At 41.8% G+C, this 18,896-nt stretch overlaps 1 protein-coding gene across 1 annotated transcript in view; it reads right to left on the reverse strand.

The window, feature by feature from the left end:
* The window catches only part of RNF150 (ring finger protein 150), a 66,466-nt gene that overhangs the window by 10,470 nt on the left and 37,100 nt on the right, over positions 1–18,896 (reverse strand). Inside the window, exon 7 of the mRNA XM_009874827.1 lies at positions 14,744–14,954. Within this exon, the coding sequence (XP_009873129.1) occupies positions 14,744–14,954 (211 nt within the window). The remainder of the gene's footprint in view (positions 1–14,743; positions 14,955–18,896) is intronic.

Here is an 18,896-nt window from a genome sequence, read left to right on the forward strand (position 1 = left end):
CACACCAAGGGCACACAACAAGAATAAGACATAGAAGTGGACCTGCAGGGCAAGGTTGTTTAAGAAATCTCAGACTATAGCAGTTTTTTTCTTCATGGGTGCTAGAAACTTCTCCCTCCTACTTTAGCTCATGTACAAGGTGGCTACTTGCCAGCGAAAATCTGCACGGGGGCAATTAATTCTGAGAACTTGATGTGAAACATAGGCTGCTGTGACAAGTAGAAAAAAAAAATCTGCCTAATCACTAAGAACTCCTTCCTCAATTACAAGTATGCGGCCAGCTGTAGCAGAAAACAACAGCTTGCTTTTGCTTTAACTCAACAACTGTTAATTTTTGAATGAGGAGGCTGGAAAAGCTCATGTTACTCTGGCTGAATTTTTCTATCATGGCAGCACATGCATGATTTTCAAATCCATCTTTTAAAATACCTTTTACTGCCTAAGCTCTCAAAAACTCTAGGCCACTAGCAAAGCACAGTACTGGGGAATCATATACTGAACTTTCAAGAGCAATAACAACAAACACCCTTGTGCAAAGGCATCACAAAAACGCCTGTGCATATCTTAGAAGATTTAACGAGAAAACGCACAAAGAGGTGCCTGAAAATCACAGCAGTGGTGAAATTACTGAAATGAAGTGCACAAGTATTTTCTTTCCCTGTCTCACGCACACAGTCCTGCCTTCATTTTCAATGCTGATAACACAGGGCTCTCACCTGAGATCTCCACAACATTTCCAGGATAAAGGGGCAAGTCATTAGCTCAGCACTTCCTGGGCTCTTGAATTTTGTGGATGTTGCCAGGAACCTCCTTCCTCACCACACTTGTGGGTGATGCTCGGCTGAAATTTAACTTCATTAGAGATGTCCGTAATAAAAACCTCACCCAGGGATGTCTTCTTGTTAGATATGAAAAAACCACATGCAGTAATGAAGCCAAAAGAGAAAAAACCCACCCTGGTGGTGGGGGAACGCTTGTATTGGACATGTCATTTTTACCACTGTCACTAGCAAAATACAACTTTTAACAGTTTAACTTTTACCTTAAGGGGAAAATAGTCTTCCATTTTGCTCAGTGTAAGGAGATAACGTGCCTGGCTCTGTTGTAGCAACAGCTCCAGTGCCTGAAGCAGGGTGCAGCTGTGGGACCACCAAGCCTGCCAAGTCTGGGCAGATTCGTAGAGCATTCAGTGGTCATCCATCCACACAGCTTCAGCATCCTCTGCGCTACCCCAGGGCTGTCCAGACATTTGCAGAGATTCTAACACTGTCTGCCACACTTATTTTTTTTTTCCCTCATCCCTTTGACACGGTGCAGAGAAATCAGGGTCTTGCCTCCCTCCAGCCACACGTGGACACGCAGGATTTGGCCCTTCCTAGTCTCCCAGCACATGCTTCTACAGAACTATCAGGTACATGCCCCCCCAAAACCCAGAGACCAAAGTACATCGCTTAGGTTAAAAATCAATTGTCACAAGTCTATAAAAACAGAAAATACATGACAGAAGCAGCACGACAATCCAGAGAAAATACGTTCTTGAACTTTACCGGATTGTCTAACCTGATTTTAATTGGATAACTTAATTATATATTTTGTGATAGCCTATGGCTTATCTACATACTGTAGTTCAAAAGATAAGGAAGATTGATTTAAGTCCAGGTAGAAAAACCTCTTGTAATAAAAAAAAAAAAAAGGCAGAATGATGGAGCCACAACTATACAATGTCTCAGCAACTCTGTAAGAAATCCATTGTTTAAAAGCAAAGCACGTGCTTTTCAGTCTCACAGACTCCACCACCAGATGTAGTTGTTCTTGATGGTGTGGCATCAACAACAGTACAACACTCTGCAGACAGGTCTGATAAAAATATTGGAACAAAGAAAGAACCTGAACAGATGACTACAGCTATACCCTATAGCTATACTATTTTTAAGATAGGCAAATAGGCATTTTCCTGAATACACAGAGAGGCCAGTTTGATTTCTTATGTCTGTAGACATTCTTTATGTCTACACAAAACATTTAAGAATTAATAGAATGATCAGCTAGATAAGAACATCCCATTTTCCATAAAGAAGAAACAATTTCAGACATTTATATGTGCATTAGCAATGAAGAAAACTAATATGACAAGCTGAAGTATCACCCCTTAATTTCATTAGAATTGCAAAAGTCATTTTTAATAAGTTCTAGATGCTTTCAAAGTAACATTATTATACTAATCTTAATCTCCTTCCAACAGGCTTCTTACAGCATTCATATACTTCTCTTTTGAGGCCCCTAGAATAATTTAAAAATTCCTCAAGGAAGCTTTCTTTAATATCCAGTTTTGCAGAATCTTTACATAAGGAAAACCCACCCTAACTGAAAACAGTGGACACTTCATTTCTCATGCCCTGTGTTCAGATGCACTCTTGGTAGGTATTTGTATCTGATCCTCCTTCATACATGGAGAGAAAAGACAGTCCCGACCTTTGCTGAGCGCTGGTAAACACTTAAGATGAGTCACCACCAACTAAGTGCTGGAGCTCCTCTAAAAGTGTCCTTTTAAATAAGTAACCTGAAATGCTTCACTGTTTTCAGGGTTTTTTTTCATCTTCTCTGGAGTCTAAATGACAATGTTGTTGTTTTAAAACAACAGCAAGAAATAAAAGATAGTGCAGAAACCACGCTTCAAAAGAGCGTCAGTAGAACAATTTGTTTTACCACACAGAGTATTTCTCTCCACTTGAAGAGGAAGCCTTAAGAGACTTGCACTGGAAGGGATGTCCTGGGCAGTTGAGTCTACTTCCCACTATTGTAGTGGCTGCACGATGTAAACCCTTTCAGATTTTCTAGCAATTAACATCATTCACTGTGCAAACTCTCCAGCTAGTTAGTTCATCTCTTTGTCAGCAAAGAACCGCAGCCGGATGTCAGTTAAAAGTTCTAATACCTGGTTTTCAAATGAACCCTTCATGCAACACCAACCCACAGAGATTTTTTACATCTGATGATGACAGATGAGTTCAGCTGCTAACGCTCCTTTCTCTTAAATCTCACCTTGCAACACATTCTACATTCCAGTGTAATTATGCACTTTTCTGAAAGGGAATTATTCCAGCTCTGATCTTCACTGTAGCCTATTCAATAGTGCCACTACGAGTAACATTTTCTACCTATGGTTGTGGCCGGTTCTCTGACTGAGAAGCAAATCTGACCGTGGCCACAACAGAAATCTCCCTGGCAAAATGTGAACTTTTGGATGCAAGACTTCCTAAAACGAGAGCTTCCCATTATTCAGATGGTTGATGTATGAGGAAGGTCCTTGCGTGCCAGCGTACAGTCGGAAGCAGAACGTGCCTCGAGCCAGGCTGTGGGTTGGCATTTTGTACAGGGTGCAAAACAACTCAAATTTCTGCTGACATTTATGGATTGGCAGGTGGGATATTAGGACATTGTCAGCGTTGGTATGATCTATAGATCTCATATAACTGTGACTAAGTACTAGCAGAAAAAGTAGATTTACGCAGCTGGGAACAGTCTACAGTTTCCAGTAGTAACTTTCCCAGGACTTCCTGCAAACTTAAGCAAGAAAACTGATTTAATCTGTCTATGTGTAGCTGTTTTGATGAAAAATGTGGCTCTTCTTGTTAGTTTAGAAATCAGAAAAAAAACCCCTAACCAAGCCCCAAGAGGGAGACTGTATCAAAATCTTTTATTTCCAGAAAAGTAAAATCTCTTAAATGTCCTTTGGATCTCCTTTAGGTTGTTTTCACAGTTTGTTAAAGGATTTAGTAATATTTTTGATGTAACCAAAAGCATTCTACAGGAAAGAAAAATAAGCACATTTAAAACTCATCACAAGCACATGAAACGAGGATTAAAATATGACTAGGAGCTATACAGAACCACTGTCTATTTGCAACAGAAATGCCTAAAATGTTATTATTTCTTGCAGCAGGGCTAGTGCACCAGATAAAATTCTAACTAGCTAGGCTGTCTATATTAATACACATTCAGAGCGAAACAACAATTGAGAAAAGCATTCATAAAGGTCAACCATTTATCTCTTGTTATGTTCATTTAAGAAATTTTACATCAGTTGATGCCAATCTCCTTTTAATTGGAACACTTCTTGGACAACGCTGCAATAGCTCAACATTTTTTGTGGTTTTTTTTTCTCATTAAAAAATAATTCCTTGATCGGCCAGACCAGGCCTGCTAAATTCAAATTTTGTCTGAAAATACACTAATAAAAATGGCTTACGTAAAGAAGTGGAAAAAAAAAGTAGCCTTTACAAAAACTGTAGCCAAACCAACAAGCATATTGAGTTTAAGATTTTAAATTCATCTCGTGTGAGTGTCCCTCTGATTCCGTGTCTCCTTCCTGCCTGCCTCCCTTTCTGCTCAAAACGAGCCTCTATGAAAAAAAACACAGCTCAGTTTTACTTCACCTGACACCTTGACCCGAGATGTGAAACCAACAGTTTTGTCTCAGCAGCCCAAAGCACGACTGCAGACAGGCTCCTTCCTCATCTACTCATCTCTTTTTGCTCTGCTCGATCGTGGTTCACGCAAGTAACAGCCTAAAAAAGCCAGCTTCCAGGTCTCTGAAAACCTGGAAACCAATCATACGACTTCAAAAAGCGTAAATGCCTTTGCACTGGTTCATCATTATTTCCCTTGGGAACACTACTGTAAAGTTACTAATCAAAATTTTGTGACATGAAGTTCAGTTTTAACCCCTTCTGCTTTCCCTTTTCCATTTCACTTCTTCACTTTCAACTCCTCCTAATGAAAAGTGGCATTTTCCAGAAGGTTTCCAGGCACCTCCAGAAAAAGCTTTAGAAAAAGCTTTTAGAGAAAGCTAACAAAATACTGTTACATTATTTATGTAGTCTGGAAAAAGGGCTTTTAGAATATAAATTTATTTTAGAATAGAAATTTACAGTAAATTTTCAGTTTTACAAGGAAAGTGGACTTCCACCTTTCAGTCATGATCAGGTAAAAACTGAAGGATTAATTTAGGAAAAAAGAGACAGAAGGAATGGAATTCTGCAAATGAAATTGTTTCTACTCTGGGGAATATGCAGCCATTACGCTAGTTTAACAAGTCACTTTTGAGTGTAAACTGAAAATCTAGTATTTCTATCACAGCTTTTCTTCAAAACTGCTTCCTGTGAGGTGCACCTTTAGGCTGCAGGTTACTCAGTGGCTGGGGGCACATGTTACATCTCCCAGAGCATGTTGGCAGAGGGTCGTTTTGCTAAAATCTCCTACCCTAAGACTGTTTTGCTCTTATGGACTCATAGCTTTTCGTTCACAGAAAGAGAACTTGCTAGTGCCACTATCCTTTCAAAAAGCAGTTATAAAGAAGTAATCAAGTTTAGCAACTTCTCAGTTGAATTCAATATCCCACGCACATGGGGGCAAAATCTGAAAAAGGTTTGAACCTGACATAATGCATTTGGTAGCTGTCTCCCAAACAAACGTCAGCAGCTGAAAACACTGCATTATTTCAACACCTGCATACGGAATGGGCAGATTTTAAGCCTCCATTGTGTGATTTTCTTTCTCCCCCTCCCACCAAGACGCTACAATTTAATCACAGAATTATTATAATAAAGCTATTCTAGTTAAGTGCGTTTCAAATACTAACTTCACCAGGGGTATCTTTGCTCTATACATTTTCTATGCATTTTTCCTGTAGGAGTATGGTATTTCATTGTCTTACAGCACTATGCCACCTAGAGAGTGGCAAATAGAGCAAAAACTCACCACAGAGATCTCCAGGTAAGTTGTTCTGCACATTAATATGTGTATTAACATAGGGTTTAATTATTGCCACAACAGAGCATATGTTCTCGCCTACTCTCAGAGTGTCTCAGATATGTTAACACCAGTTAAAAAGAAAAGAACAGGCAGAGGTATTGGCACTTACAAAAGGCAGTCAGAATAAAAGGCCAAGTTGGGTGGGTATTTTGGAAGCCCAGATATACATTAATGCAACTCTTGACGCTACTGCGCAGAGTACAGCCCGAGAATCTTCCTCAGGATATCAGCCTTGCCACTGGGACAGCAAAGATGGCATCTAGTTAGTGTAGAATAAACCCATGTGGGCCCTATTTTCAGCATCCTTGAATGTGAGGGCTTAACCACCTCTCCTGCCACAGACAGGAGAAAATCCTCTCCTAACACTCATTTCATCTCCTTAGATGTTGGGCTTGACGCGTTACCACTTTTCTTCTGATCATTCATGTTTTCTAAAAACACTCAAAAGCCAGCTTCTCTATCTGTCCTATCAGTTTCAAAGCATTAGTTTCAGACACTTCACTTAAAACTGCCCATCTCCAGAATAAAAAAGATATAAATCTAATTACTAAAGATTTAGTTGACTGGGTTACTGTAGTGACCTTGAAGGATCCCTGAATTTCTCCTGGATTCGGAGGTAAGTAACACAAGAAAGAGCTGTTTCAAAACCACACTAGGATTTGACTGGTATTTTATGAGCAAATATCAATTCATTTATTTTTTGTCCAGGCTGAAATCTTAAGTACTAAAAAAAGGTATGTGGAAATCTAAGCTACGAGAATCTGGAGAAAACTTAAAGCAGAGCAGTTCTGGATGCTTCCTGCATACGAAACATCTCCTGCAGGACTGTCTAACATACAAAAAACATCACACGGGTACACACACACTCCTCGTTCAATTAGCCTGCTTCTAAATGTAACTCTCTCATGCTTTTTGAGAATCAAAACTGCTGGTACAACAGAAGCAGGTACATGTTCCTTTAAATGCTTGTCAGAAACCAGATGGCTTCCACGTGCAAAAGATTCTCTTGCATGTTCACTGACTCAAAGCCCACACAAACAAGGAGAAAAACATATATACGAATGACTGGAAGCGGTACATGAGTTGAGATTTTTTTATTGGCTTACTTCTTTCATCTGCGCTACCTTCAAAGCGAACACTTTGGGAGCACTAAGGCAAACGGATGCTCTATCATGAAGCAATGCAACCAGAACACAATACATGCAGGCAGAATCAGGGGGGGCTGCTGCAGAAAAGACATGACTTTCCATGAGTGCTTCCTGTACCTCAGCTTTGCAGTTTTACTCTCCTCTAGGTGCAGGTGCCTTTTTACCATCTTTCTTTTCCCACAAAATTTATTAGATTTGTTCTTTTGTTATTATCTGTTCTTACCTGTGAATTTTTCAGAAGCGGGTCCATCTGTTACTATCTGTGTGTGCAATGACTGGTACAGCAGAGCCTGACTCTGGCAGGGGTCTCTGGGGTCTATGTCATGCATACGAGCATTATTTTGGCATTGCTTATCTGTCTGAAATAATGGCAGCAACCAGCAGCACTGACCTTGGCATCCTGCCTTTCCTCTGCCTGCCTGGCTAGAGAGCTGTCGCCCAGTCTTACTTCTTAATTCTTACTTTCAGGTGCTGATCCAAGCTGGATCCTCATCCCTCCCATTTGTCTTGGTTCCTAAATTGGTCAGAAAAAGATTCAGAATTGCAGTAGCACGCTGTATCTTCAACAGCACTTCCTGACAATTTCAGTGGAGGCTTTTGTCTAAAAACAGCTGAGAATAAAAACTCCACAGACATTAGAGATGTGAGAATGAGTCCTAAACAATCACAGAGATTGTATACAAGATGCTGAACATCTCTTACAAGGCAAGGCTTCCATTCTCAAATATAAATCAAAGAGATCATTAAGTCATCTGGTCTCTCCACAGTTCAGATTTGTATTTTGCTCTACGTCATTTGTCCATTTTGCTTTAAAAGCTTTCTTGTTCAATGTTTTATCTAGCTGTCTCTTCAAGACGGTGAAGTATAAAAAAAGATATAAGCTATTTTATCACTGATCACAGTCCTCAGACCCCCTTTTCCCCTGGATGCATGCAGCACACATTCAGACTGATCGGGAATGATATATTTAAGGACACACTTGTGTGTCATCACAGTTTTTACAATGGTACTCTTCCTTACTGAGTTTCATTGTCATAGATAATAAATCCCTTATTTCTCTCGTATTCATTGACCATTAAAAAAAATCCCTGTACACTCAGATATGAGCATTCAAATGAGATTTGAATCTTTGTGCTTCCTTTGTCTATTCATTTATCCTGATGTCTGGGCAAAACAGACAGCTGCGTAGGGTCTAGTTGTTCTTAAGGACAGTGTGCTTGTTTTTGGCAATAGTGCTCTGAAAACTGGCTTTTATGTCCCAGTCTTCTCTTGAGCTGCATGTTTTTTTCCACCCATCGTACTGGCACAACTACTTCTGGATCAGAGAACTGATTCAAATTAAAAAACAAAACCAAACAAACCCCACAACACAAAAATACAGGAAGAAATTGGTTAGCTTCTGGATTGGGCTCACAAGATAGCTGTACAACAGAAGGGCCATTGCCCATCTTGACATATGGAGACACGAACAAGCAACCTGGGACAGAGAGAAGCATGGACTTATAAAAGGAGCTTCCACTACTGAAGAAGAACATTTTCTTCTAAATCTCTACCTAGAGTCCATTACTGAGCAAGTCTGTTAAGATCTGCAGCCATTTTGGCACCCTAGATTAGGCCAGCGTACCACGTGTACCTACTGTGGCCATAGACACAGCTCACTGTGTCTGCAGGGAAGAAGGGAGATTTGGGAACCGATGGTTTCATCCTTGCTCTGTACACAATGTCAACGTACACACCAGGTGTGAAACAAAAAATAAACAAACAAACCCATGAGGCTTTAAATCCGCTCCTTGTTTCACAGCATTCTTGTACTTGCCCTTTTGCAATTTTCTGTACAGAAACACTTCGCCTGTATTTCACATCTTAACATATGGAAAGGAAGAGCAGTTTTCTAACAGGAAAACTGCACTGTTCATTCACAGAGCCTGGCAGGAGTCTTGCAGGTGTGTATAATAGTCCAAAGTACATTTTTAGCAGCACTTAGGTTTCACCTGGTGACTCTTTCAAATCACTCTGGCCTTTCAAATCACCAGGGCTACGCTGGCACCGGTGCGTGTCCCGAAACGAGTCTAGGATCTCAGCTCACTGGAATTTTCAGTCGACGCTAACTATTCAGTGCAACATCCGCACAGGCTTTTAATAGAGCTACCAGGACTTATGTCACACTACAGGCACAGAGGACCCAATCTGTTCAGTCTTTAACTAGGTCCCATCAGTATTCCATCTCCAGGACAGGGTTAGGTGCTAATGCACATGTTAATAACTTTCTGTATTAACTACTGTCTAGGGAGCTTTTCCACCTTTTCCTCCTCCTTTACATTCTATCTAAAAATACTCCTATTAATTGCAAGGAGGACCAGGCAAGTGGTTGCAAGACAACAGTGTATCAGATTCTTATAATGCACTTTCATCCACTTGGAGTCTGGTTATTCTTCACAAAGACATTTTAGACACACACAGATCAAAATAATTACTTGAGAAGTGATATTAATAGATTTAATGAAGAACTATCAAAGAGACTTGAAAGTGTCCTAACAGTCATTATGAGCTATACGTTGGCAGGGCTTTATAGAAAGAACAAAATGAGAGGCAAAAAAGGAATTGCTGCTATTCTCTAGATTGCCCACACTGCTGTGCAGCTCATCGAACTTGATAGACTTCGCAGGTGATATGACACCTTGGGGGATAGTCTGTGGTTTTTCATATTCAAACTCCTGCCCAGGTTTGCAGTAGAATTATTTATGGATCCTCCTCCAGCTACAGAGACAGTGCTGGTGGGATTTCTGAGGCCTTACGCAGTGTGACGAGATGCCCCACTGAAGAGAACATAAAAGCTTGTCCAAATTGAAAAACCAGAGGTATTTACCAAAAGAGAGCAAAGACTCAGGCAGCGCACATTATCTACTGCAGAAATTAGTAAGTGACACATGGGTTGAGGTAGATGAATGACCATGGATGAAATAAAAGATGAAAAAAAATTTGTAACTGCTTTTTCCTCTGCAAGTGTCACCATGCTTTCCTAGCAAACTACCTTTTTAACCATATCGTACAATCCCAGCTGAACCTGACCCAAAGAATCAGACAAGGGGCAATGGATGCACGGTGGAGCATAGGAGGTTCCATGTAATCATATGGAAAAACTTTTTCCCTGTGAGGGTGACAGAGCACTGGCACAGGCTGCCCAGGGAGGTTGTGGAGTCTCCTGCTCTGTGTGACCCTTCTCCTGTGTGACCTAATGTAGGTGATCCTGCTCTGGGAGGGGGGCTGGACTAGGTGATCTTTTGAGGTGCCTTCCAATCCCTGACATTCTGTGATTCTGTGTGAATATTGCAATGTTCTCGTCAAATCCCAAATTCACCTCTCACTGCTCCAAAGCTGGTGTAGCTCAGAGCTTCTTCATGTTCATAACTTAGCTGAGTCCAGCTTACACTCACATCGTCTGTAGAGTGGGAAATTCCACCTGTGCTGAAATTTCCACAGATGTTAGCATTTTACATAACTAACTACTAAAATTCAGACAACACAGATTGCTATAAGGAAAAATTGTGGAAAAATATCATTAGCTTAGCTTCTTTCATATCCTCTGGAGAGCTGAAAAGTAATAGGGACAAAGCAGGAAACTCATCTGAGATGAACTATTATATACTTCACACATTTTTTTCCACCCTCCCCTCCCCTTTTCTTTTTCCAGCTCCAGTTTTTCAATTTTTTCCAGCCATCCATTTTCAGCAACTAATTACAGAAATATCACATTACAAGAAACTATCCCAGGATTCTGCACAAAATCCCACCACAGAGAACAAACAGTCACTAAAACTAATTATTGAACAGACTTTGGGCTGTAGAGGTGCCCAAGGGACTTGCTGAACGCTTGGATCTTGGTAGAACCCAGCTGAGAGAAATTGCTGGTCCATTTTTAAGTGCTCAGTGCTACTACTCAGGAGATGCTTGGTTTAGCAAGAAACCCTAGGGATGGGCCCCCAAATGAAGACCCATCCAGATGTTCATAATATGCTACGTCGCCCAGGGTCTCATGGAAGACATTATGTATTCAGGAGAAAAAGGGAGGGAGAGAAGAGGAAATGTCTGCCGAGCAGAAATAAAAAGAAAAGCACTGGACAAGTTCCAGAATTGAAAATCTGGCCCCACTGAAGTAGGCGGGAGCTTTGCCATCAGATTTCAATGGAGACAGAATTTCACCCTATGCGAACAGTGCTCTGGAAATATCCTCCCTCCAGCCACGCTGTGGGAGCTCTTCTGGCTCTGAACACTCTTTTAAAACACAGAAAGGGAAATTAAACCCAAAACAAGACAACAATACCAGAATGATTAATCAACAAACAAAAAGGATGCAACAGCAATTAAGCAAAGAACATTGCAGAAGTGGATGGAAAGAAGGCAGCAAGTTCTTTACCTCCTGCATCACCAAACTTTGCCAAAAATACGGAGGGATGCAAGGACTCGTGGTACCGGGTATAGGGTGCCACATCCAGGCTGTGCTGGAGGTGGAGGCAGTCTGCACAGATTCAACAACAGGAGGAAGAAAAACTTCTAGCACAGATTCAGCCTTGGAGTATGCTCCCGTCACTAATGCTATATAAAAAGGCCAGAACCTAGCAACTTCAGCAAAGATTCCTAGGAGCAATCAGCGTCATCACTTGCAAATTCCCAGGCAGGCTAGTTCACAGAAAGGGCATGCTCAGCAAGCTCTGCTGTTGTGTAACTACGAGGATTCTGGAAACGAGAAATACAATGCCGGAATACAATAAGCAGAAACGATGCCTAAAACCCCCATCTATATGACAGCTATAACCCAGCTACTTAGCCTACAGCTGCCCTTTGATTTAGTTAGCATTCGGTTTCATACTACAATTATATAGTGGACCTGGATGTTTCCCTTTCACTGGCTTAAGAGTTCAGGCTGCCTAAGGCGCTAAATTCTACCTTTGAGAGTGCCCGAACACCCCAAACACACATAAGGCAGCTAGAGGGACAAATTCCCATCACTGCTGGAACTCAGCCCCTAAATTCCAACCAAAGACCTATTGTTGCTGCAAAAAGGCATCAAACGGCTCTGTTTCTGGGAATGACAGCAAACTGCACCACTTTGGATGTGGTGATGACAGCACATAAACTCATAATGACTAATACTCAGGTATTGTATGTATTCCCTTTGAGATTAGAAATCCAAGGTGAAGATTCATGTCTCCATAGCAATGATGGGTGAGTGGCAACAGCTAGCAGAGCATTAAACCAGAGTTCCCTGAGTGACCGTGTGTGACAGCTGCAGCGCAGGCAGGCACGCACCATGACTTAAAAGCTCCCAAGGTCCCTTGAGTTTTCCTCAGAAAACTGGAAAAGTTTGTTCTTAGCAGCAGGTCCCCAGCTGCCCTGGTGATGGTGTGAGGCTCACAACCTTCACAGAGCTCGGGCCACCCGCTGCTTTCCCCTACCTGCTCTCTTCTCCCTCTGCGTCTCAAATAAACAGGGAAAAACCATTTTCACAGCCCTCACCCAGACCACATGGCCAGCTTCTTTAGGTCATGGAGGTCTCTTAAAGCTCCATGGTTCACTACTCATTATCCACGTGCCAGGACTGGTCTTGGTGCAAGCTCCTCGTCCATGGGCTCAGCTGTCAGCCCTCAGGATTGCTCAGTGTTAGTGTCTAATGCTCAACGTTACTGAAGGTAAGGGGAAAAAAAGAGGGCACCAAGGAAAAATAAAACATCTCCACAGGCCCTGCAGTACTCTGCTGCCTCAGAGTAAGTTTTTCACCGCGTTACTTAGCTGGCAATTTGGAAAACAAGGAACAATTGTGTTTGGACTGATGCTGATCTTTCCGCAGATGCTGGGAACAAAACTGGAGGGGGGCAAGAGAGTGGCTGGAGAGTTACCGAGTTCTTGTGCTCCCTGGCTGCCTCGACACCATTGTTACCCCTGATGACAAACCAGAACAACTCCTTCTTGGTGTGCCAAGACGCTGGGATGAAAAGCATGGACTACACCCAGTGCTGGGCTTTGCACCAGCCTGCTGGCCTTTCTCAGCATGTGCCTTCCAGCTGTGGGTGTAAAGGGCACATCACAGCCCTCCTTTCCAACTTAAAGAGCAGACTTTGTAAAGAACAGTGGGACAAAGACTGCTGGAGGAGCTACTCACTTCAGGAGTGAAGAGGGTACAGCTGAGACCAACGTCTAAGCCCAGTCTTTAGTTACACTGTGGTCCCATAGAGTAAAATATTTCCTTCATGGTTTAAATCAGCCTCAAATGCATTTAAAAACAATTACTGGAAGGATCAAGATAAAATCTTGTTCTGAACAACTCTTGCCAGCACTCAAGGAGGCTCACGAAAGTTGTGTGCCACCAGCTGATGGGCTGGCCACGGATGGCAGCTGGGCTTACAACCCTGCTGCTCACCCTCTGCTGGATCCAGGACTTAGACCACAGTAGGACCAAATCTGAAACCAGTATCCACAAAGGCAGAACTTAAAAATCCACTTCTGTGTCACTGGTGCCTAAGGTCACATCTCAAGCATTTCCAAAAGTTATTTTCACCATCATGACACTGGCTGTAATATGAGGGAAAATATCATTTGTCTGGTCTCTCCACAGAGTAAGAGGACTAATGTAAAATAATTTCAGCGTAGTTGTCCCATCTTTACCTTTTACATATCATATTACCACTTGCCTTCTTTTTCATGCCCAGGACCACAGTAGAACCTAGAAATGGTTGAAAATGTAGTATTTTTTCCAGGAGCTACACTGACTCCATACACAAACCTATATTTTATCACATTCTTCTACCTCGCTTCAAGTATATATGATGATTTTCCACAATAGTCTTGTCAATACTAATACACCAGCTGGTATCAAACTGATTTGTATTTTCTACTGATCTGCTTTTTTACCTAAAAATGGGAATTTTAGACTAGTACAATTCCCACTCAAAACAGCTGACAACATTCTTTCTAAACTGCCAGATTTTCAACAAGGAACATAATTTTTAGGAAAAGAGAGACAGGCAGACATTTTGAGAGTTACAGGTTCAAATGGTGCCCCTTAAACAAATGGAAAACAAACACACTGAATACATTCAAAATTCTCTTTTTTTTTGTACAGATTGGCTGTGTTACATCACTACACTTGGGTTTTCAAGTATAGGAACTCTGACTATCAATCCTGCTGGAATGAGAAGTTCAAGTAGGAATAAATAACCAGACGAACTTCAGCTGACATAAGAAGATAAAGGCAAAACCAGAACTTGCTTTTTCTTTTATTTTTGCTTGATGGAAGGCAGTAGAAGTGCCATGTTCACTATTTATTTTCTGATGTGCATGTAAGGATAGATTCCAAACAGTAACATGTAGCCCAGTGAGGAAAAGGCAGGTCAAAGGACATGCAGCAATCTGTTTCACTAGGAAGACATGTGATACAAGGCGGGTTATCACAGTGAATGAGCTCACTTACTATAAACAATATCTAAAGATGACCGTAAGTTTATATTGCTTTGTGTTGACTGAAACAGCTTGTTCTGTCCATGCAGGGGACTCCAGTTAGACTTTGCTGCTCACCACACTGATTTGCACACAGGCTGGAATTGTTTGCAGTTCATCAGAACGACATTATGTTTGAATATACTTACCCTGTAGGTTAACGCTGGGCTTACCCAGTGAAAAAGCCCTCAAAAGTCCTTTTTCCCCCGCCCCCTCACTAGAGATCAGTTTGTGATTCGAGTTTCTAAATATTTATTTCAGTGCAAATTCTGCCAGAACGAGGAACTTACTGCTTGTTGTGAAGTTACCCTCCCCAGCCTGGGGAAAGGAGTCTACGTCTTGGATGACTTGTAGTACTCCCACAGTCCGCACTGGGGGATCCAGGGCTACAGAGCTCTCGTTCACTGTTATATCGCTGGCTCCCGTTATCTGGTTGGTTGGCGGTCCTCCTATGGATCCTTCCAAGTCTGGAGGTATATCGTCCATGCAATCTGCATTTGGCTAACGGGGAAGAAAAAGAAGAAAGCTGAGCTTTTACCTGATAATAAGAATTAATTTGCCTGGTTTCACTTCTTTAGTTTTTTTTCTACTTTCTTTCAGTACCAAAAATGGCAACATGTGATGAATAAACAAGCTCAGCGTGCCTGTTTTCAAGGACTTAAAACTTCCTAACACAACCTGTTGCAAAGGAGACATAAAGTATGCATTGGAACTATTTGGTATTAGACTGTGTCAACTACAGTTCCTATTCTTATTTATACTTTTAAAAGGGTTAGGGAGAGTGCACATTAAAAAAAGTAACTCACTTATTGATACCATCTACAGACTGCTGAGTCAGATTACGAATGTAAACAGAGACAGTAGCTGAAAGGGAATGATTATCTTTTCCCTAAATATACATTTTATAGAGCTGATATCAGAGCTTTCAGGAATAGGAATTCAAGGGAAGTGCCTGTGGGCGCATCTCTGTGTGTGGGGTGCAAAAATAGAAACTAAAGCTGTTTATAAGGCAAGTTTTTTAACATCAAAAGATCCTTTCCTTTGCTAATGCTGTATTTCCAACAAAATAAATTACAAGAAAAGAAACAAACAAGCAATAAGGGATATTTGAAAGGTATTATTCAATCCATAGTCTTTCTCGCTTTCTGATGCAGAGAGACCAAAGATGAAAGCCAGTTCTGGAGAATTTCGACACTTCTGTCTCGAAGTTACATCGCAAAGGCATCAACACCTCCAGAACAAGCCAAGCTCTTCCAAGCGTCTGCCTTTCCACTGCCCTTATCGGGAAGCGGTGAGAGAGGGTTTTGGTGCCCACCTTTCACGTGCTATCACAGCACTGAGCACCTGACCATGAAGAGCACTGCGGCTTCAAGAAGGCACTGGGCAGCAGAGAGGATTGTTTGGTCAGAGACACTATATCCAAGACTAATTTCCACCCTTCATTTCTCCAGACCTGGTGCTCCTGTTCTAAGAGCAGCGATTTCTGTGGAGCTCTTCACAGACACTTGGGACAAACACGAGTGAAAAAACCCTTTTTCCTCTAAGAAGAAACAGATTCTTGCACCATTTGCCCATAGAACCAGGTCTAGGTCTCCTCAAGGCATGGAGAAAAATTGTTTGCATAACTATTTAAAGAACTTGGGTTTGCAGTTTTAACATATCATAACAAAACCAAGGCTAATTCAGAAACGAGGATGCTGCGCGTCAGGGTGCAAAGCTTCCAAAAAGTCAGAGGGACACAGCAAGGGTGAGCTGCAAATACGCAAGTGCCTTGTTAAGTTAGGAGGCTTAAAGTTAAGTTGTTCCCATTTATCTTTACTGTCCAGGAGTCAGAAAGCTCATCTGGATGAGTCACTTTGGTTTCCTCTAACTTTCAACAGCTTGAGACAATTTCCCTGTGTGATTCATCCCATCCAAAGGTAAGTGGTACGTATGAATTGCCCTCTCTGCCTTCCCACTGCCCCGAACTAAGCAGAGATGGGGTTTAAGCTGCTAGACTGGAAATCCAGCACCTGGACGGCTAAAGTCAGAGGAGATGTACTCTGCTCTGTGGATTTAATTTTTGCTGTGTTTAGTCGTCTCACTTGCTATGTCATTTCTGAAAATCTCACTACTTGCCTATCTCCAACAGCAGGCACCTAGAAACTAAGCAAAATATGATACAGCAAAGACTTAAACAGAGGCTTAGCTTTAAGCACAGAAGTAATCCCTTGAACTCAGGCATAGAAGGGTTACCATATGCTTACATTTTTCACAGAACTAGAAACTATGTTCCCTCTTTCCCCACGTATTCCCCATCTGATTGCTGCCACCCCATAAACATTATTTTCACAAATGTTCCTAATGAAAAAGGCAGGCGTTTTAAAGAATCCTCAGGTGACTTGTATCCACAAACTGAAGTTTGGGATAAAAATTACAATTGCCATTGTCTGGCTCCAGACCAAACCAGAAGCAGCGAGAGGTCCTCATACGAGCTGGAATAAAGGCACATTCAGCTCTATTGGGTTTTAACGAAACTCATTCAGTTTGTACTTTTCTAAGTGAAATACCAATCATTTATCTGTAGGACTTGGATCCAAAATTATTCCCTAAATCTATCTCTCTTTACCTCACCCTTAGCTGTTATAACAAATGCTTTCGGAATCTCCTTCTTAAATTTGGCTTCAATGGCAGTGTATCTTAAAGAATAAAAGCCTGTTTTTTCTTTTCTACTCCAGGAAAAAATACTTCAGCTTTTTTCAGGGGAACAATTGCCTGTCCTTTGCTCTGATTCCAGTTATTCCTAGAACGGGATTTTATCACTAACTTTTAAACCTTTAAAAATGTGGCATTGTAATTGAAAGCCAACCCAAACATTAAGGATTCAAAAATAGCATTGCTCAATATAATTAATCCCTTTACTTCTGAACCATTTTAGTTGGAAAAAATACCCCAAACTAAGCAGTGTACTACAAAACTGACGATATGAAACACTGATCGAAAAAAATACATTATGGCTTCTGCTGTCAGAGTGACCCAGATACATTTGCTAAGTTTAATTATATTGGTTTCACTCATTCTCTGCATCTAAGTGCTTTGAGGGCACAATTCCACTAAAGTCAAGGGAAGGCTTTGTATTGACTTCTGAGGGCTTGGCTAAGGCTCTTAGTGAATAGCTTCGAGTCGTCCAATCTGCTGCCAAAAACGCAGCTGTCTGCATATCCAGCAGATATTTGCAGGAAGGGGAGAGAAGCAGAGGGAAACTATTCTACGCGATACAATCACCCCAATGGCAATGCAGCTTTTTGAAAGCGAAAGACGCTTCCACTGATAAATTCACTTCAAATATTACGGCCAAAAGAGGTACAGTCTGAGCTGAATTCACCAGCAACGAGACAGTGGAAAAAGGTTACGCCAGCCGCTTGCTGATAGATGGTTAGTTAATAATCCTCTGGAGCTGCAGTGAGCCGCGGCGGAAAGCGGAGATGCCAGGGTGCTCAGCTAATGCGAAAATGAGCGCAATTGTTTCGGTGCCTCACAGCAGCCTAGACAATCTGGTTTTAGGACAGATAATATTTAAAGTCTCTGTTACGAAGTAAATTGAGAGTTTAGACGTGAATTGAATTGCAGCATCTAGATACTTGGGTTTTAACCGATCATTTCCCAGAAAATCCCAAGTCTTACGGCTAAATGAAGAGCAATATAGCCTCAGTCATACAAGCCAGCTCCTTAATAACAACTACAGGACAAGCACACAGCTGGCAGGGAATTTAAAAAAAGAAAAAAAAAAGGCATTAGCCCTGCCTATGGTAAGATTTCCTCACTCCTCCCATTGTAAAAGTCTGCAAAAGGACTTTGGCGAATTTGCGCTCACATCTCTCATCAGAGACTGCTGTCTGCCTAAGGTTGCTTTCCATGTGTGGAAATCTCAGCTAAGATGGCTCAGCAAGACTCAAGAATGTGATTAGGGAATGGCATTTTGCTTTATCCACTCTGCAGCAATGTCTGCCACCTCTCACTGAGAAGCCCTAGAGCTGTACAGTTTCTTCCAGGGAAAAACCATCCTTTCCCACAAGAGCCTGCTAACATCTGGCTGTGTTATGAAGCCTCTGAAAACATCAGTTGGTGTGTGCTGAGAGACTGGTGGCTTATTTGGGACTGACCACCAGACTCTCCAAAGGGAAGAGGACTTAGCATGGTGCCTGCAAGCACCAGAAAGCAGTTCACAGGACTGATGCCCAACCTCAGGTTGGTTCTCAGCTGGTACCGGGCAGTGAGAAGAGCAATGCTGCAAAATTTCTGCACAGGTGGAGAACAGGTCCTGCAAGCTGAGGAGGGAGCACACGCAGCAACACTGTGGAAGGAGCTCAAAGGGATAAAGATTGAGCAGGAGGGGTTTAGGCAGAGAAGAGGCAGTATGGGTCATGAGAGGGAGAAGCAGGAGGCATATTTTAGGAAGAGAAG

The sequence above is a fragment of the Apaloderma vittatum genome, unplaced genomic scaffold (genome assembly GCF_000703405.1).
Source record: "Apaloderma vittatum isolate BGI_N311 unplaced genomic scaffold, ASM70340v1 scaffold20588, whole genome shotgun sequence".
In the NCBI taxonomy this organism is placed as follows: domain Eukaryota; kingdom Metazoa; phylum Chordata; class Aves; order Trogoniformes; family Trogonidae; genus Apaloderma; species Apaloderma vittatum.